The 16,113-nt window shown below is 40.0% G+C and overlaps 1 protein-coding gene across 1 annotated transcript in view; it reads left to right on the top strand.

Annotated features, from left to right (window-relative positions):
- Nucleotides 1-16,113, top strand: part of LOC115081975 (membrane-associated guanylate kinase, WW and PDZ domain-containing protein 1-like) — a 249,399-nt gene that overhangs the window by 228,635 nt on the left and 4,651 nt on the right. The window contains 3 exon segments of the mRNA XM_029586214.1: nucleotides 1,847-1,907; nucleotides 8,924-9,070; nucleotides 11,684-11,822. Coding sequence (XP_029442074.1) covers nucleotides 1,847-1,907; nucleotides 8,924-9,070; nucleotides 11,684-11,822 — 347 coding nt within the window.

Here is a 16,113-nt window from a genome sequence, read left to right as displayed (position 1 = left end):
GGCCCTGCGCGCGTAAATCCAGCTGGATTTATGCGCGCAGGGCATTTAAAATCCGGCCCAGAGTGTATGGCATACAGACACAATACATAGACAAGCATTCAAGCCCTCACATACACACAAGCAAACACATGAACATAAGCTCTGATACAAGACACACACACAAGCTCTTACCCAGAAATATGCACACAGGTTCTCACTCACACATGGCTTCCTTTTTCCAGTCCACGGTGGAATGGGCTCCACTTCAGCCCTCTCCATTGTCCTCTTCACTCCAAGCCATGGTGGAATGAGCTCCACCATGGATCCGCAGACTATTTCCTTCAGCCCCACTGGTTTTTCTGCGAAGGAGGGGGGCGGGAGCCAGAAAGCTGTGAGTGCATGTGTGCAGCTTAAAGGGGAAACTGCTGCAGCCTTTCCTCATTTTTGGCCACTGGCAGATTGGGCTCTGCCAGCAGCCCACCTTGCTGCAAACTTTTCTCATTTTTGGCCGCCGGCAGCCCCACATCCTCTCCTGCTGCAGGCACTGTCCACAGGTGTGCCACCCTGTGTAAATGCACGGTGTGCACACCTAGTCACGCCTGGCCTGATTGAACCCTTGGGTTCTGGGAGCCAGTAGGACTTGTCTTTTGTGGAACATCAGGACACGGGTGGGAAGCTGAGGCCCGGCATGGCCTGAATAAGGCAAAGCAAGGCAGGGCTGGAAGCTGAGGGCAGGCACTGGCTGAGAGCTGGATGCAGGTACTCGCTAAGAGCTGGATACAGGTATTAGCTAGGGCTTAATAGAGAGCACAACCTGGGGCTGGATCTGAGGCAAAGGACAAGAAACTGCTGCAATAGCCAAGGGACTGAACTGGACTGGACTGGACTGGACAAGGACAGGACTGGATTAGAAAGGTAACAGGGAACAAGAAAGCCCAACAGGGCATGAGACTGGATCAGGTAATCCTAGTAGGTCCGGAGGTCATAAGGTAAGACACAAAATCCCAAGAGAGCACAGAGGCAAGGCAGTGAGGACTGAGAGGTATCAGAGCAAGGCCAGAGGCCACAAGGCAAGGAAAAAGCAGAAGGCCTGGATAAGCTGCAAAGCAGAAGACCCAGAAGGCCGCAAGGATAGGCAAGGTAAGAGTGGCCAGGTCAGAGACACAAGTTGACGCAATGAAGAGGCATTGAGCAGGCTGAGTTGTAGGGTGGAGGCTTGGGCATAGTAGGATCAGTGAGGAGATAACTGGCAAAGTAATGAGCAAGGCTTGCTGAGGACTTCTGGTGGAGGGAAGACTGCACAGTGGACTGAACATTGGCAGGCGAAACCGTGACACCAAGTGAGGACAGCTAATTGTGTTGGACAGTTCAGTTTTTTCTAATGTATAAAACCATGATTTGTGGTCATACAAATAGTCTAAATATCAGAGAAAATCGTCAGCAATTAATTTATTTCAGTCAGTAGTGTAATAGATAATATTTGCTTTATGAAGTATGTTCACAATCTGAGCATGTTAAAAAAAAAAAAAGCAATTTTTGTGATATTTTATAAAGTTCTGTCTCATGTATATGCATACAGCAATGGGTCTCTCACAACTCACCAATTAAGCTCTTTTAAGTAGGTGACCATAATTTGGTGATCCTTATTAAGCTGAAGATTTCATGTTGGCCAACCAGATAGTATCATTGTAATTTGTTTTGTGAGAATAGTATGCTATATTGCTTGATGCTCATTGTTGCAAGAATCATATTATGATGATCTGTTATGTTGCTATAAAATGCATTGACAGTAAAAACAATTGCACATTTTGATCTGGCACCTACGTTTTTCAATTTCCATGAGATGCTTATATTTTCATTTGCACAGAAACAACACAAAACCAAAGCAAGAAGTCCAATTTGATTTCAAACCTCCACAGACAACACAGGTAAATAAGTTCTCATGATTATTTATTTCTGTGATTATTTAGATTTCTATTTCCAGTGGAAAATTGTAATTTGCACTGTCATCGGTGTATATTGTAAGCAAATGGCAATATAATTGAAATAAAGTCAAAATTTTATTCAATTCTTTAAAGATTTGATGTATGATTTTATTGTCAATTGACAGGAAGAGTTATGTTGTTGACATTGATTCTCTCTGACATTGCTGTTGCCCACATAATTTTGTTGCTTACTTCAATTTCCTTGCTAGTGTATGTCTTCTGCAGACTTGCCATATAAACGGAGTTATATTGCTGTTTTCCTACAGAACATACTAGCAGGTCTGCTTTAAATTCTCCTTAAATGATTTTCCTCAGCCAAGCTGTGTTGTAAAGTATTTGTCCAGCTTGCGTCTTTAGAATGCTGCTCAGTGCTTTCCTTCCTAACATGTAATAATGTCATTGCCTGTGATAAATGCATTATAACAACTAAAACTACTGCAGAAGGAACAAAGATTGCTGATGTCTTGCGGCAGCAATAATTTATGCATATTTTGCTTGTGAATGTTTTCAGAGATAGTTGGCTTTCCAAGGATATATGCATGAGCATAATAATGTAAGAATTGCTGTACTGGGTCAGACCAAGAGTCCACCTGTAAGGGTGCTTTGAGAAGGTTTTTTTATGAGGGCAAACTAGTTTGGTGAAGAAGAAATAGAGATGATCACAGCACAATAAAAGTGCACTGATCAGACTTGTAGAAATAGCAAAGGCTATTGAAATACTAAAAAAAAATATATTAAATGTTAAAAAGTATGTTAAAGAGCAGCACTGAGTTTCATTTCTGCCTCTGGACTCAGTTTACAACAGGGGTCGGGAACCTATGGCTCGCGAGCCAGATGTGGCTCTTTTGATGGCTCGCAGACAAATCTTTAATAAAAAAAAAAAAAAAGTAAAAATCTAACAAGCCCCCCCAAGACCTCCAAAATTAATTTACTACAACCCCTCACCCTCCTGACACCCCCAAGACCTGCCAAACGTCCCTGGTGGTCCAGCGGGGGTCCGGGAGCGATGATCTGGACTTGGGCTGTCGGCTGCCAATAGTCAAAATGGCACCGATGGCTCTTTGCCCTCACTATGTCACTGTGGTCGACCAATGGCGGCGGTAGCCCCTGTGACATAGTAAGGGCAAAGGGCCATCGGCTGCCGGTAATCAAAATGGCGTCAACGGACCTTTGCCCTTACTATGTCACAGGGGCTACCGCTGCCATTGGTCGACCCCTGTGACATAGTGAGGGCAAAGGGCTGTCGGTGCCATTTTGACTACTGGCAGCCCAAGTCCAGGAGATCGCTCCCGGACCGCTCCTGGACCCCCACTAGACCACCAGGGACTTTTGGCAGGTCTTGTGGGGGGTCAGGAGGGTGGGGGTTGTAGTAAATTAGTTTTGGAGGTCTTGGGGGGCGTCAGGAGGGTGGAGGGTTGTAGTAAATTAATTTTGGAGGTCTTGGGGGCGTCAGGAGGGTGGGGGTTTTGTTAGATTTTTACTTTTTTATTAAAGATTTGTCTGCTAGCCAGATGCAGCCAATCAAAGAGCCACATCTGGCTCACGAGCCATAGGTTCCCGACCCCCAACACATATACAAATACTTTACAACACATATACTATATATATATATATATACTATATATATAGTATATATATACATAGTATATATATATATATATATATACTATATGTATATAGTATATAGTATATATATAGTATATGTTATATAGTATAGTAATGTTAAGTACACAGAACTTTTAGAAAATAGCTATCACTGATATTTAACCTTACATCTCATGACTTACAATATCACACCAAAAATTATATCTCCAAACATTATAAACAAGGCTATCCGATAAAACTTGACTTTCCCCAAGTTACCTATCCCTCTTACCCGGTCGAAACAATTGACAGAACCTGTTAAAATGGTAAATGTTTAAATGTTAATTTGTTACAATTAATTGTAATAAGTATTGTTGTTTGTCTCAGTTACCACTAAATGCTTAATGTCAAATGTAATTGGTTGTTATAGATGTAAACCGGGGTGAAGGCATCCAGCCATACCTCGGTATATAAAAAACCTTTAAATAAAATAAATAAAAAATAATAAATATAGTGCATGCTTAAAAGCATGTTTAAGGACTTTCGGCTCGATCCAGTAAGGACGCGGTAAAAACAGTGCGGTAGTGTCAGGCGCACCCTTCCTCCCCGCACGCACAGTTCTCTTCACTAACTCCCCAATACTCTCCTCTAATCGCATGCAAATGCATGCCGCGGCTTTAAAGCGGTAGGGAAGGGTTATGGCCGCGTAACCCATTTTACTGTATAGGCGCTTAATACAGCGCCTATACAGTAACCTGGGTGCGCTGGTACCTGTCATTTCAAATGACATTTGAAATGACAGGCACCAGGAAGTGTAAAAATCAAAATTTGTAAATACCTGTCGGAGGGCCGCGTGGGTCCAGGCGGCCGGCGGGATCCGGGGGGCCGGTGGTCGCGTGTTAAATCTAGGCCGTGGGCGGGTGGGCGCGGCGGCAGCGGCGGCGGGGGGACACGCGTTAGTTCGAGACGGGCGGCGGGTGGTCGCGTGTTAAATCTAGGCCGGGTCCGCACAGGCGCACATTCATTCATTCACTGCCGGTGGGGGCTGCCGGAGAGGCAACCCCCACCGGCAGTGAATGAATTCATTCATCCAGGCGGAGGAGCCGGCTGCTTTCGCCACCGGCTCCTCCGCCTGGATGAATGAATGCGCGCCTGTGCGACCCCTGCGTTTCGGCGCTCAAGGCGTGACGTCACGGCATGTGACTGCCTTGAGCGCCGAAACGCAGGGGTCGCACAGGCGCGCATTCATTCACTGCCGGTGGGGGCTGCCGGAGAGGCAACCCCCACCGGCAGTGAATGAATTCATTCATCCAGGCGGAGGAGCCGGCTGCTTTCGGCACCGGCTCCTCCGCCTGGTAGGTGGCAAAGTAAAGATGGCCGCCAGCACGGGAAAATTGTGCAATTGGCCGCTGAAGACGTGACGTCACACCCCGTGACGCCAAACGTCGTGACGTCACGTCTTCAGCGGCCAATTGCACGATTTTCCCGTGCAGGCGGCCATCTTTACTTTGCCACCTACCTGCCTGCGCGATCGAACATGCTGCCGCTGCTGGCTCCCCGGATCTCGCTGCCACCCCCGGACCCCGCTGCTGCCTACCCGCCGCTCCCGGATCCTGCTGCCGTCCCCCCGCTGCCGCCCCCCCGCTGCCGCTGCCCCGGACCCCCCGGACCCCGCTGCTGCCTACCCGCCGCTCCCGGATCCTGCTGCCGCCCCCCCCCCCCCACCCCCCGCTGCCGACCCGCCCGTGCGATTTTGGCGCTCATCCAGGCAGGGGAGGGAGGGAGGAAGGGAGAAGGGACTACCGGATGCCGCTGATGGCTGCCCGCCGCCCACCGGCCGCCTGGACCCACGGCCCTCCGACAGGTATTTAAAATTGTTTTATTTTTTTATATAACACACAGGTTTTTTGTTTTTTACACTTTTTACACTTACCATAGCAGGCCCGAGCCTTGCTACTTTTTCGTTTGTTTTTTTTTGCCCTGGTCCCGTCCGGTCTCCTACAGCTCCGTCCGGTCCGGACGGGGCTGCAGGAGACCGGACGGGACCAGGGCGGGTAAGCAATGTTTTTACCCTACACTACACTACACTAACTCCTACTAGGGGGAGGCGGTAAACTAGCAGGTTAAGGCCGCGGCAGAACAGCGGGTTACGGAGGAGATAATATCAGCGCCCGTTACAGTATCGCAGGGGAATAGCTAATTCCTTCATTATACAGCTTTTTCGTTCATTTACATGCCGGGTGCGGAAAGGGTTATGCGTCTGTTTTCAGAAGCGATACGGACGCGTGAAACTGGACACTGTATCGCCGAACTGCCTTACGCACCCGAATTGTGCGCTACGAGCACGTTACAGACGGGCAATCCTCGAGCGGACGATACTGGATCGAGCTGTTTGTGAGGATATCCGTGGTGGAGGAAATTAGGGTACATATGTTTAGCTTGAGAGACAAATTCATCCCTGGTGGAGCAAAGTCTGCATAAACAGAAAAATTGGCCTACTGGGATGTTGTCCCTGAGCGATCGCTGAGGACAACTAGTATAGGATATAGTAATGTATTCTTATCAGTTGGCTTTTTAAAAAATTGTAGTAAAAAAAGAACCATCCCTAATAGAAACCCGGATGTCAAGAAAAGAGATATTACAATGATCAATTTGAGCAAAAAGTCTCAGGTTGGGATTGTAAGAATTGAACCAATCGAAGAATACGTAAAATTGAATATCTATGCCAAGCCAGATCAAAAACATATAATCAATGTATCAGTACCAAGATAAAATAAAGTGCCCAAAAATGTGAAGAATAAAGAAATTGTGTTTTGAATTTTGAGACATAAAGGCATGCAATATTGGGGGCCATAAGATTTAAGTCAATTGGAATTTGTATGCCACTTCTGAAAATGAAATGCATTAATAATAAATGTTTCGTTATTCATATATTATTGTTCTTTTAGCAATTACAACCTGTCTCATCTCACCTTTTAACCATGCCAATGGTCATTTAGCCCTTCCTTTGGCTTTTCTAATGCGTGGAATACATCTGGTCTGAGCTTCCAAGATGGTATTTTTAAACAAGGTCCATGCCTGATATAAACTTTTAACCATTACAGCTGCTTCTTTCAGTTTTTTCCTAACCATTTACCTCATTTTTATCATAGTTACCCTTTTGAAAGTTAAATGCTATAGCAATAGATTTCTTTAGTATCCTCCTAGTTGTTAAGTCAGATTTGATCGTTGTGATCACTGTTGCCAAGTGACTCTTGCACCAAATCCTGTATTCCACTAAGGACTAGGTCTAAAATAGTTTCCCCTTTTGTTGGTTCTTGTACCAGCTGTTTCATGAAGCAGTCATTTATTTCATCTAGAAACATTACTTCTCTAGCATGTCATTATGATACATTCACCCAGTCAATATTGAGGTAATTGAAATCACCCGTTATTACTGTGCTGCTGATTTTGTTAGTTTCCCTAATTCCTTTTAGCATTTCATTGTCTGTTTATTCTGGCCAGGTGGATGGTAAAACATCCCAACTGCTATTCTATTCCTCTTCTCACATGGAATTTCTATCCATAAAGATTCAACATTACATTTTGTTTCCTGCAGAACATATATCCTATTTGAATCAATGCCCTCTTTAATATATAGTGCCATCGCTTCAATAGTTTGCTCCATCATATCATTTTGATATAAATTATACCTTGGTATCAATGTCCCCATTGGTTATCCTCCTTCCTCCAGGTCTCTGAGGTACCAATTATATCTACCTGTTCATTCAGTGCTATACACTCTAACTCTCCCAATTTATTTTTTATACTTCTAGCATTTGTATACAGTATGGTTTTTGTATGTATTAATAACCTGTTTATCAGTTGGCAGAAGTAATTTGGAATATTTCTGCTCTGTTTGCTTTTTACTTAAAGGTCTACTTTAGCATTTATTGCAACCTCTCTACTGGGATGCCCCAGTTTGTCTGTTCTGTTAGTATCTTTCTGAACCATGCATTACTGAACGACTGTGTTTTCCCCCTTCATTAAAGCAATAGTTGCCAGAAATATTGTAACTTCTGTCATCTGTGAAGATATCCTCTAAACCTTTATTAGTTCATATCCAAAAATTAATCTTTATTTGGTAAGGTTTTTATGTAAATAGATGAAAGTAAATGTAAACATTTTTAAAATCTTATTTGTATTTTTATTAAGTTCAAGGAACTGTTTTTCCAGTTAGTGTTGATGTTTATTTCTAACAAAAAAAATGTAAGTTAATTATTTTATAAGTAGAATAATATACTATATTATCTTCAGACTTCCAAATCACATATAGCATATAGATATATCTTGCACATGATTATATTATTTCTGCCTTATGATCTTACAATAATACAAAGCTTTGTGGAATGCTAGAGGGATTGTTTCAAATAAGTTTAATGGCAGAGCCCCTACTGTAAAAAAAATTAACATTTTATTAATGACATAAAATCTTTTATTTTTTTCAAAGGAATTTATAATTGGCCTTCTGTTTAATTATTTTGGTCTTTCCCTTGCTAATCTAGTCCAAGGGTGAGCAAACTATGGTCCATGTATAAGAATCAGCCTGTCATCACCTTCTTTGTGACCTGCCTACCTCTTTCCAAAACTACATTTTCTCCAGCCAGCTGACATTCTGACCCATCATCATTGATGGCCTGTCATTGCACTCATTTGCACATCATTTCAGGCCTTTGATGATGAATTTGGGCTAGTAGATCAAGGATGGCATTGGTGTGATTAGTGGAGCCAGCCTTGAGGACATGGCGAGGCAGTTGCTAGGAGAAGAAGGGAGAGCCAGCCACTGCCACTGTGCGGCAGAAAAAAAGGAGATATAGCCACTGCTGTGTGGTAGAAGAAAGGGAAGCCAGTCACCACCTAGGAGGAGGGAGGGAAGGAGAAGGGGAGATCCTGGGGTCTGACTGGGAAGAGTGTTGGGGAGGGGAGGGGCATGATGGAGTTTTGCTTGCGAAAGAGCTACAAATCTGTCCTTTCCTGGGGCAACAGCCTGACCTGGAACGTCAAGGGACTACTACCCATCCCCACCTCCCGAACTGGAACTCCAAGAGGATCTTCCCACCAGCTCCTCATGCAGGAAAGAGCTACAAATGTGACCCTTTCTAAAAAAAAAAAAAAAAAAAAAAAGTTTTGCCCTCTGATCTATATCTTTTTTTTTTTTTTTTTTTTTTTTTAAGATGAGCTTTTTCAAGCCCAAAGGAAAAAAAAACACCTCCTGGGTCATTTATTGCCAAGAAATTATTTCAGTCATCTGATTATAATTAAAACGTAGCAACAGTGGAATGTACTCTGTTATTTTTCAGTTTTCCTCTAATACTTTTTATATTGACTTTATTCAGCAGGACCAAGAATTTTATACTGTTGAGCTGGACAGAGGTCTCAAAGGTTTTGGATTTAGCCTGCGAGGTGGCCGAGAATATAACATGGATCTCTATGTGTTACGGCTAGCTGAGGATGGTCCAGCAGAAAGATGTGGAAAGATGAGGGTGAGTATGCAAACTACAGCAAAATCAAATTTTTATTTTTATTGAACTGAGTGGATTTTTTTTGTCGTCTTATGCCCTGCCAACACACTCCATAAGGTTTTCCATTGAGGGGCACGTGAAATGGCTATTTATATCCCTTATTCCTTTCTGTGGCATGTTCTTCCTCCAGTAAGCAACAGGCCAACAGGTGTTTCATCGTCTGGGTTTCAGTACTTGTGTTAGCAAACCTAAAATTGGAGTAGTCAACATAAGGTGGTTATGATAGTGGTTCTGATATATTCGTTATTTCTGCATTTCTAACCCTTATCAATTTATATAAGCTGCTGTTAATTTACTGTAACTAAGTATGTAGTTGAATTTCAAGTGAAAACACTATTAAATCTACAAAGTACACTTATGCAGATATAGAGGTGAATTTTAAAAGCCTGGCACATGTATCAGTGGGGGAATGCACACACAAGTCAGGGGATTAGGTATGAGCGTGGGGGGTTGGGGGCCACTTTCACATTCAACATGAGACGTACGGAAAGAACAGTGGTCTCTAGTGAAGATTTGCTGGCCGTCGGAGTGAGGAAACTCACTCCAAGAAGAGATTTGGGCAATGGACACTCACATCAAGCTAGGTTGTCATGGACCGCAATAACCCTTTACTGGCCCGTAGCGCACAACGTAACGCGAATGAAAGTGTTGTAGCTATTAGCCGCGATAGGAGCCGCGCTAACACTGCGGCTGTTTTGCGGCACACAATAACTGTTTCCTGTTTTACATATGCTCTGCCCCAACTCCGCCCCTGAATATAAAATTACGAATTTGCATTCGCAAATCGCGTTAACGGCTGTTAGCGCGATTTGCGGTATTATCTCCCGTGATAACACCTTGGAAAATGACCCCCAATGGCGTGAATGTGAGCCCCTTTTAAAATTTCCCAACTTACATGGTAGAAGCTGATTTGCACACCTAGATGCACACCTATTTAAAATCAGGCACACGTGTGTGCGACCAGACTATTTTATAACATGTGCATATGTGCATGCAAGCTATAAAATGGCTGTGTCCCTGGGTGCACACCAGCACACATACATCAGTGTGCACCAGCTAGCCAGTATGAAAGTTACTGTCCAAGTCTTGGAATACATTTATACCAAGATCAAGTGATTGTATGTATTAGTGTCAAATCATTATTTACTTTCAAGTTACTGTCTGTTGGGGCACGTACATATGCTTCTAGTTATATAGGCAGTGAGAGTTCGATATTCAGCCACTGTGCAGCTTGGCAAGTTAACCAAATAAACTTTGCCAGATAACTTAGTGTATATACGGTATTCAGTAGGACAGTCATGCTGCCTGCTTTCCTAAAGTTAGCCGGATAAGTTTATCTGGCAAACTAGGACACACAAAACAAAACACCCACACAACACAATACTGTACGTAATCAAACATTCACACCTTAAATACACAAATACCCTATGTAGATGTACATAAATAACTCAAAAGCTTATCATATATCTTCTGACTGTATATGTCTGCATCACCCCAATATTTCTCTTCTTGTCATCTATCTTCGTGGTACTCGTATAACTTTTCCAAGCTATATATGGGAGAGATGAATTAGATCCATTGGGGTGATATTGATACGTCTAGTTTGGAAAAATAATTCAAGTACCACTTGAATTATTTGTCACAGATGACAAGAAGAAAAATATTGGGATGATGCCGACATATACAGTCAGGAGAAGTAACTCATGTCCGATTTAAAGATAATGTATATGATTCTTTTGAGTTATTTATGTATATCTATATAGCGTATTTGTGTTTTTAACTTGTGAATGCTTGATTGTATTCAGTATTGTGTTGTTATCGGTGTTGAGATAGATTAGATGTAAACTTGTTCTCCATGTGATTTTAATATGCTGTGTACGAATAAGCATAGTGATCATATTGTTTAGCATTTAGGTAGAACTCTTTGAAAATCTATTCTCACTGTACATTCTCTGATTGTATAATTTGTTCACATGTATATGTAATTAAAGATTATAAAAATATATTTTTAATTGTTCATAATCTAATTATTGCTCTCATTCATATGTTATTTGCAGCCTACATTGTCTTCATTGTAAAAAAGGCGTGTCTAATTCAGGTCCTTGAGAGCCACAAACAGGCCAAGTTTTCAAGATATCTGCAATGAATATGCTTGAGTTAGATATGCATAAATTGCCTCCATTATATGTAAATCTATCTCATGCATATTCATTGTGAATATCTTGAAAATCAGGCCTGTTTGTGACTCTCAAGGGCTTGATAGCCACCTCACAATAGAACATATAGTAAATAATTTTTAGCCAGAATGGAGATAATGACTTGGAAGATACAACACAAGCTATAACTTAAGTACTCTGAGGCCAGCCCATAAAAGGTGTTAATTTCCAGACCATTGATCTTAAATTGAGTTCATTATTGAATTAGGAATGAAATCTAGCCAAAATTGGCAAAATATGTTTCCTAAACCCCAGATCCAGAATCCTAGTAAAGTTAATGAGGATTTTCCTTTCATGTTGTTTTTTTTCTTCTGGAACCCCAATTTTTAGTGGACATTCTTATTTTTTATATTTGCAGGTTGGTGATGAAATTTTGGAGATCAATGGTGAAACCACAAAAAATATGAAGCACGCTCGGGCTATTGAACTGATTAAAAATGGTGGCCGCAGAGTCCGTCTGTTTCTGAAACGTGGAGATGGCTCTGTACCAGAATATGGTGGGTCAAACTATGAAAACATTCCTTTCTTCCCTGCCATCACTCCATGAATGATTTATCTCAAGATCTGAAGCGGGAATTATTTTTGTTATCCTTTTCGCACCAGTGTCTTACCAACTTTTGCAAACTGTGATAAATTTTCCTCGCTTGTACTGAATTTTCTTCACATTTTCATTCTTTGCTTGCTTCCGTGGACTGGGGCTCATTTTAAAGAACAATTATAATAATATTTGTGATGATTACCATTGCTTTTTTCTTGTCAATCTAATGTATATTGAACTGTGCCAAACTGTTCTTCAGTGGTTGAATGAGACCATTTAATGCTTGTATCTCTTTGAATTAGTTCAAAATCAGGAGCCACAATTGATCTTAAATAACATGTTTGAGAAGCACACCTATTAGAATTAGAAAAAGATTCTAGGATGGTTTGAGGTCTATGTCCTCCTGGGTACTTACCATAACATCCTTCTTGTATAAATATGAATTTTGACTGCTTGTCCATACAGTTTTAAAATAACTATCAATGTATTTCTTTTTAAATGATGGGGTTGGATATTCCATTCCTTGCATTATGTTTGAAGAAATACATTACACATTTCCTGATTGGAAATACAAAGATTTATTTATAATGTCTTTATTTTATGTGAAGATTTAGTTGAATCGAATTTAGCTAGATTAATATTCTCATGGGAATATGCTATATAATATGTTCAGTTTATTTAAGATCATTGAATAATATGCCCTCATTATAAGGGCTTGTTCCCAACCAAAGGTCTTTTGAAGTTTCTATTGAAACTATGATCGATATTGTTTTTCCTTCTCCTCATTTTTGGGATAGTGCTCTAATTTATGCTTTATTCACCACATTTCCTTTAGAATTAATGAACTAATTTTTTTTATTTGCTGTAATGTTTTCCTGAGACATTCTATTCATCTACTGTTGAAGTTCAACTAAATCTAAATGTATGACCAAATCTAATTTTTATCAGTCAGAATGCCTCAATAGAAAATACTAAAGAAGTGATCTTGGAACTCAACTTCTGTAAGATAGATAAATGATTTGGCAAGAAGGGTTCCTGATAGCAGTGAATTTGTGTAAAGCTGTCCCTGATGATTGTCAATCTCCATGCACCTTTCTCTATTCTGTATCATTTGATAGACATTGTATATGATTGACATTGTATATAACATCCTCTTAAAGGTGCTTCATCTTAAAACATATGCTGCTTGTTGCACCAAAGGAGAAAATCATATTTAAATAATTTTCCTTTCATAAAATTTAGCAATAAACATGCAGTTTCCAAGAACGTTTAATATCCAGAGGCTGTGCTGCTATAAAATGTACCTGTATAACACTTGGGATTAGTTGTCCTTTGGATTCTGTTTGTTGCAGTCATACATGGTTAATATGTTAAGTTCCAAAAACTCCTTCCCTATTGGAACATTCTTCTGCTTGAGGCTGTATATTTTTGTAATGAGTTTTGTACTTATTTTTAATGTTATCTTTTCAGTGGACTATTTTTGTTGTTGATTGTTAATGTTTTTCTGTGACATCCTGTTTCACTGTTACAGTTGTTTCAGAATGATTGCAATGGCTGTCTGGGTTGTTAAAGCACATTTTAGTCATCTGGTTATATAACTATACAAACGGCTGACATTGCAGCCTTCTTTGGGTGTCACCTAAAAAAACTTGATTGGAAATGAAATAAACTCTCTTGAAATACGAAGATATTTTTCTTTCATCTTTGTTATAGGGAATCTAAATGTTCTGCTTTTCTCTCTCTCTCTTTCTCTCTCTATCTCTGTTTCTTTTTTTCTCTTACTTTTCTTGGTGCTGGGCTCTTCCTTCTTCAGCGATGATACCTCCTAATATAGCTGCATGTATGAGAAATGACAAGCTCGGGGAGCCTTGCTTCTACCTTATGGGCCATAATCAAACTACGGTTTGTAGCTAAATCAATATTAGGTGTTTCTGTGTTGTGGCCTAATTCCCTCACATTTGCTTGTGCTTTGCTATATTTTTATTGTACAGCAATTCATTCTGCTCACTTTATATTCTTTGAATTGCAAATACACCACTTGTACCAGCCTTCTCAGCAAATCAGTGCATTCCATTACAAAAACAAAATGCTTGCAGCCAGTGAGAGAGGTTTCATGGTCTTTCAGCACCTTCATTTGCACCATTTAGAAAGATAAAATCTTACACATAATTCAGTTTTCAATTTTTAATTTTTGTTTTGAAAATAGTTCACTTGGTAATCTGTTTGAATGGGAGAGATGTATGTGAGATATCTAGCATGTAAAACGGACATTTTAGAGTCCTGACCATTGAAAAAATGAATGTGAAATTATGGAATACAAGGCAGATTGTTTTGGGGGAGTTTTTTTGTGTGTGTGTGTTCTGTAACACATTCCTATTTAGACCATAGTCTCAAAGTAGATGCCTCTATACAGTAAACTTAAGAAGTATATTGGATATTTAGTATTAACTGGAGTTGAAATCATCATGGAAGATGTTTTTGAAAGTACCTTTATTTAACTCTAAGGCAGTTTAATTGTCACACTGCAGTAAATCATTCACAAAGATCTTTGCTGAATGGAGGGTATACAGCATAATAGCTTTTTTATGTATTGTAATTTTCATTACAAAGGTAGTTTAGGTCAATCTTTTAAAGCATTCATCCTCAGGAATGAGTTTAATCCTTTAGCCAAGTTAATCACTCAAGAACTGGAATTAACATATGGTACTGTATGAATGAATGAAAATCTGAAGCTGGTTCATTTCATGCTCCTGCTGGCTTATAAGAGGTTGGTTGTTTCAGTGCTAAATCTTAAACATGGTTATGTGTATGGGACATATTCTGTTGTTAAAACATAGAAACAGCATATGATGACAGATAAAGGTCACACGTTCCAAGTCTGCCCATTTTCCTTTCTAAAGAAAGGCTACAAGAATGGCTGGTGCTAGATTTTGTAGGTTTATCCATTTGAATAAAAAGCAGTAGTAAATTCCTATTTACAAATGGATAAGGTATTCTCTAGCAACCTATTTTGCAGGAGACTCCATACTGCACACAGTTTCCCAGTATTATAGTTACCATTATAGTCCACTTGGATGTGCAGAAATAAGATACATCTGCTTTTGATAAAAATAGCCACAGAATTTTTATATATATATATATTGTAGCAGTACACAATAATGTGAGGAAATATCTTTCAAAACAGATTCTAACTTTCTTCATTCAACTAAAATTTTAAAACATGGACTCTTAATTTCAAAAGTAAATAAAATATATTCTCAGATGGCTAATTTTTATATATGTATTACCATTTGCACTCTTATTTTAATAAGTGAGCAATTTCTAGATTCTGACACATGCACTGAAAGAATTGGTCTTAGCAAAAACAAAGAGCATGGTTTCCAAAAGTATTTATGCACAGAAATGGGCTTTTCAAAATTTCCCAGAAGGTTGTGCGTATAATTCACATGTATATTTTTTCGTGCACAAAAAAAAGGCATTCTGCGGGGGGGTGGGGGGTTAGAGCTGGGACGAGGAAATCATTTAAACATGTGCTCTTGATGTTCAAAAGTATGCATGTATATACACCTGCCCTACAGGCAGTGTAAATGTATGTGTGTAGGTCTGCCCTAATTTTGAAAGCGGACTTATGCATGTAAAACCGCTTTGAAAATTCTGGCTAAAATCTCTAATTGCAGACTTTAGTTTTAAAAGCACGTTATAAAATTACTCTCAGAAAATGCTGAAATTTGGCCAGTTCTTGGGTGCTTATTTTCACTATCTTTTGAAAATGAAGCCATTGTCTTGCTTTCAAACTCTAGTCAGCTAACATTGGGGCCTATTTATGAATACAGTAAAACATATTAATGTGTGTTGTTAGTAAATAGGCCCCATTAATCTCCGTGAAGCCTATTTATTTATAACAAGCAGCATTAACTTGCTAACACATTTTCATAAATAAGTCTTCTTATTCTGGAATACACAGACATAGGCAGGCAAATTTAAAATAGGCAAGAGTATAATTATTTTTTTTATATATTCAGGAAAAGAAAGAAATATACTGTGCAGAAATTGTAAAACATCACTCCATGAATAATATTGGCTATCACCAACACACTTTAATGTTGGAGCTATCTCAGTTAACATTTCTCATCTAAATCAATTTTTCCTAGTTAAATCTGACAAGATTGCAGACCTATGGGTTTTAATGCTCAGAATATTTAAGTTCAGACAAGGAATCTAGTATTTGGCTATCTAAAAATCTTGAAAAT

The sequence above is a fragment of the Rhinatrema bivittatum genome, unplaced genomic scaffold (genome assembly GCF_901001135.1).
Source record: "Rhinatrema bivittatum unplaced genomic scaffold, aRhiBiv1.1, whole genome shotgun sequence".
Lineage (NCBI taxonomy): Eukaryota > Metazoa > Chordata > Amphibia > Gymnophiona > Rhinatrematidae > Rhinatrema > Rhinatrema bivittatum.
This window is presented reverse-complemented; position numbering and strand designations above follow the sequence as displayed.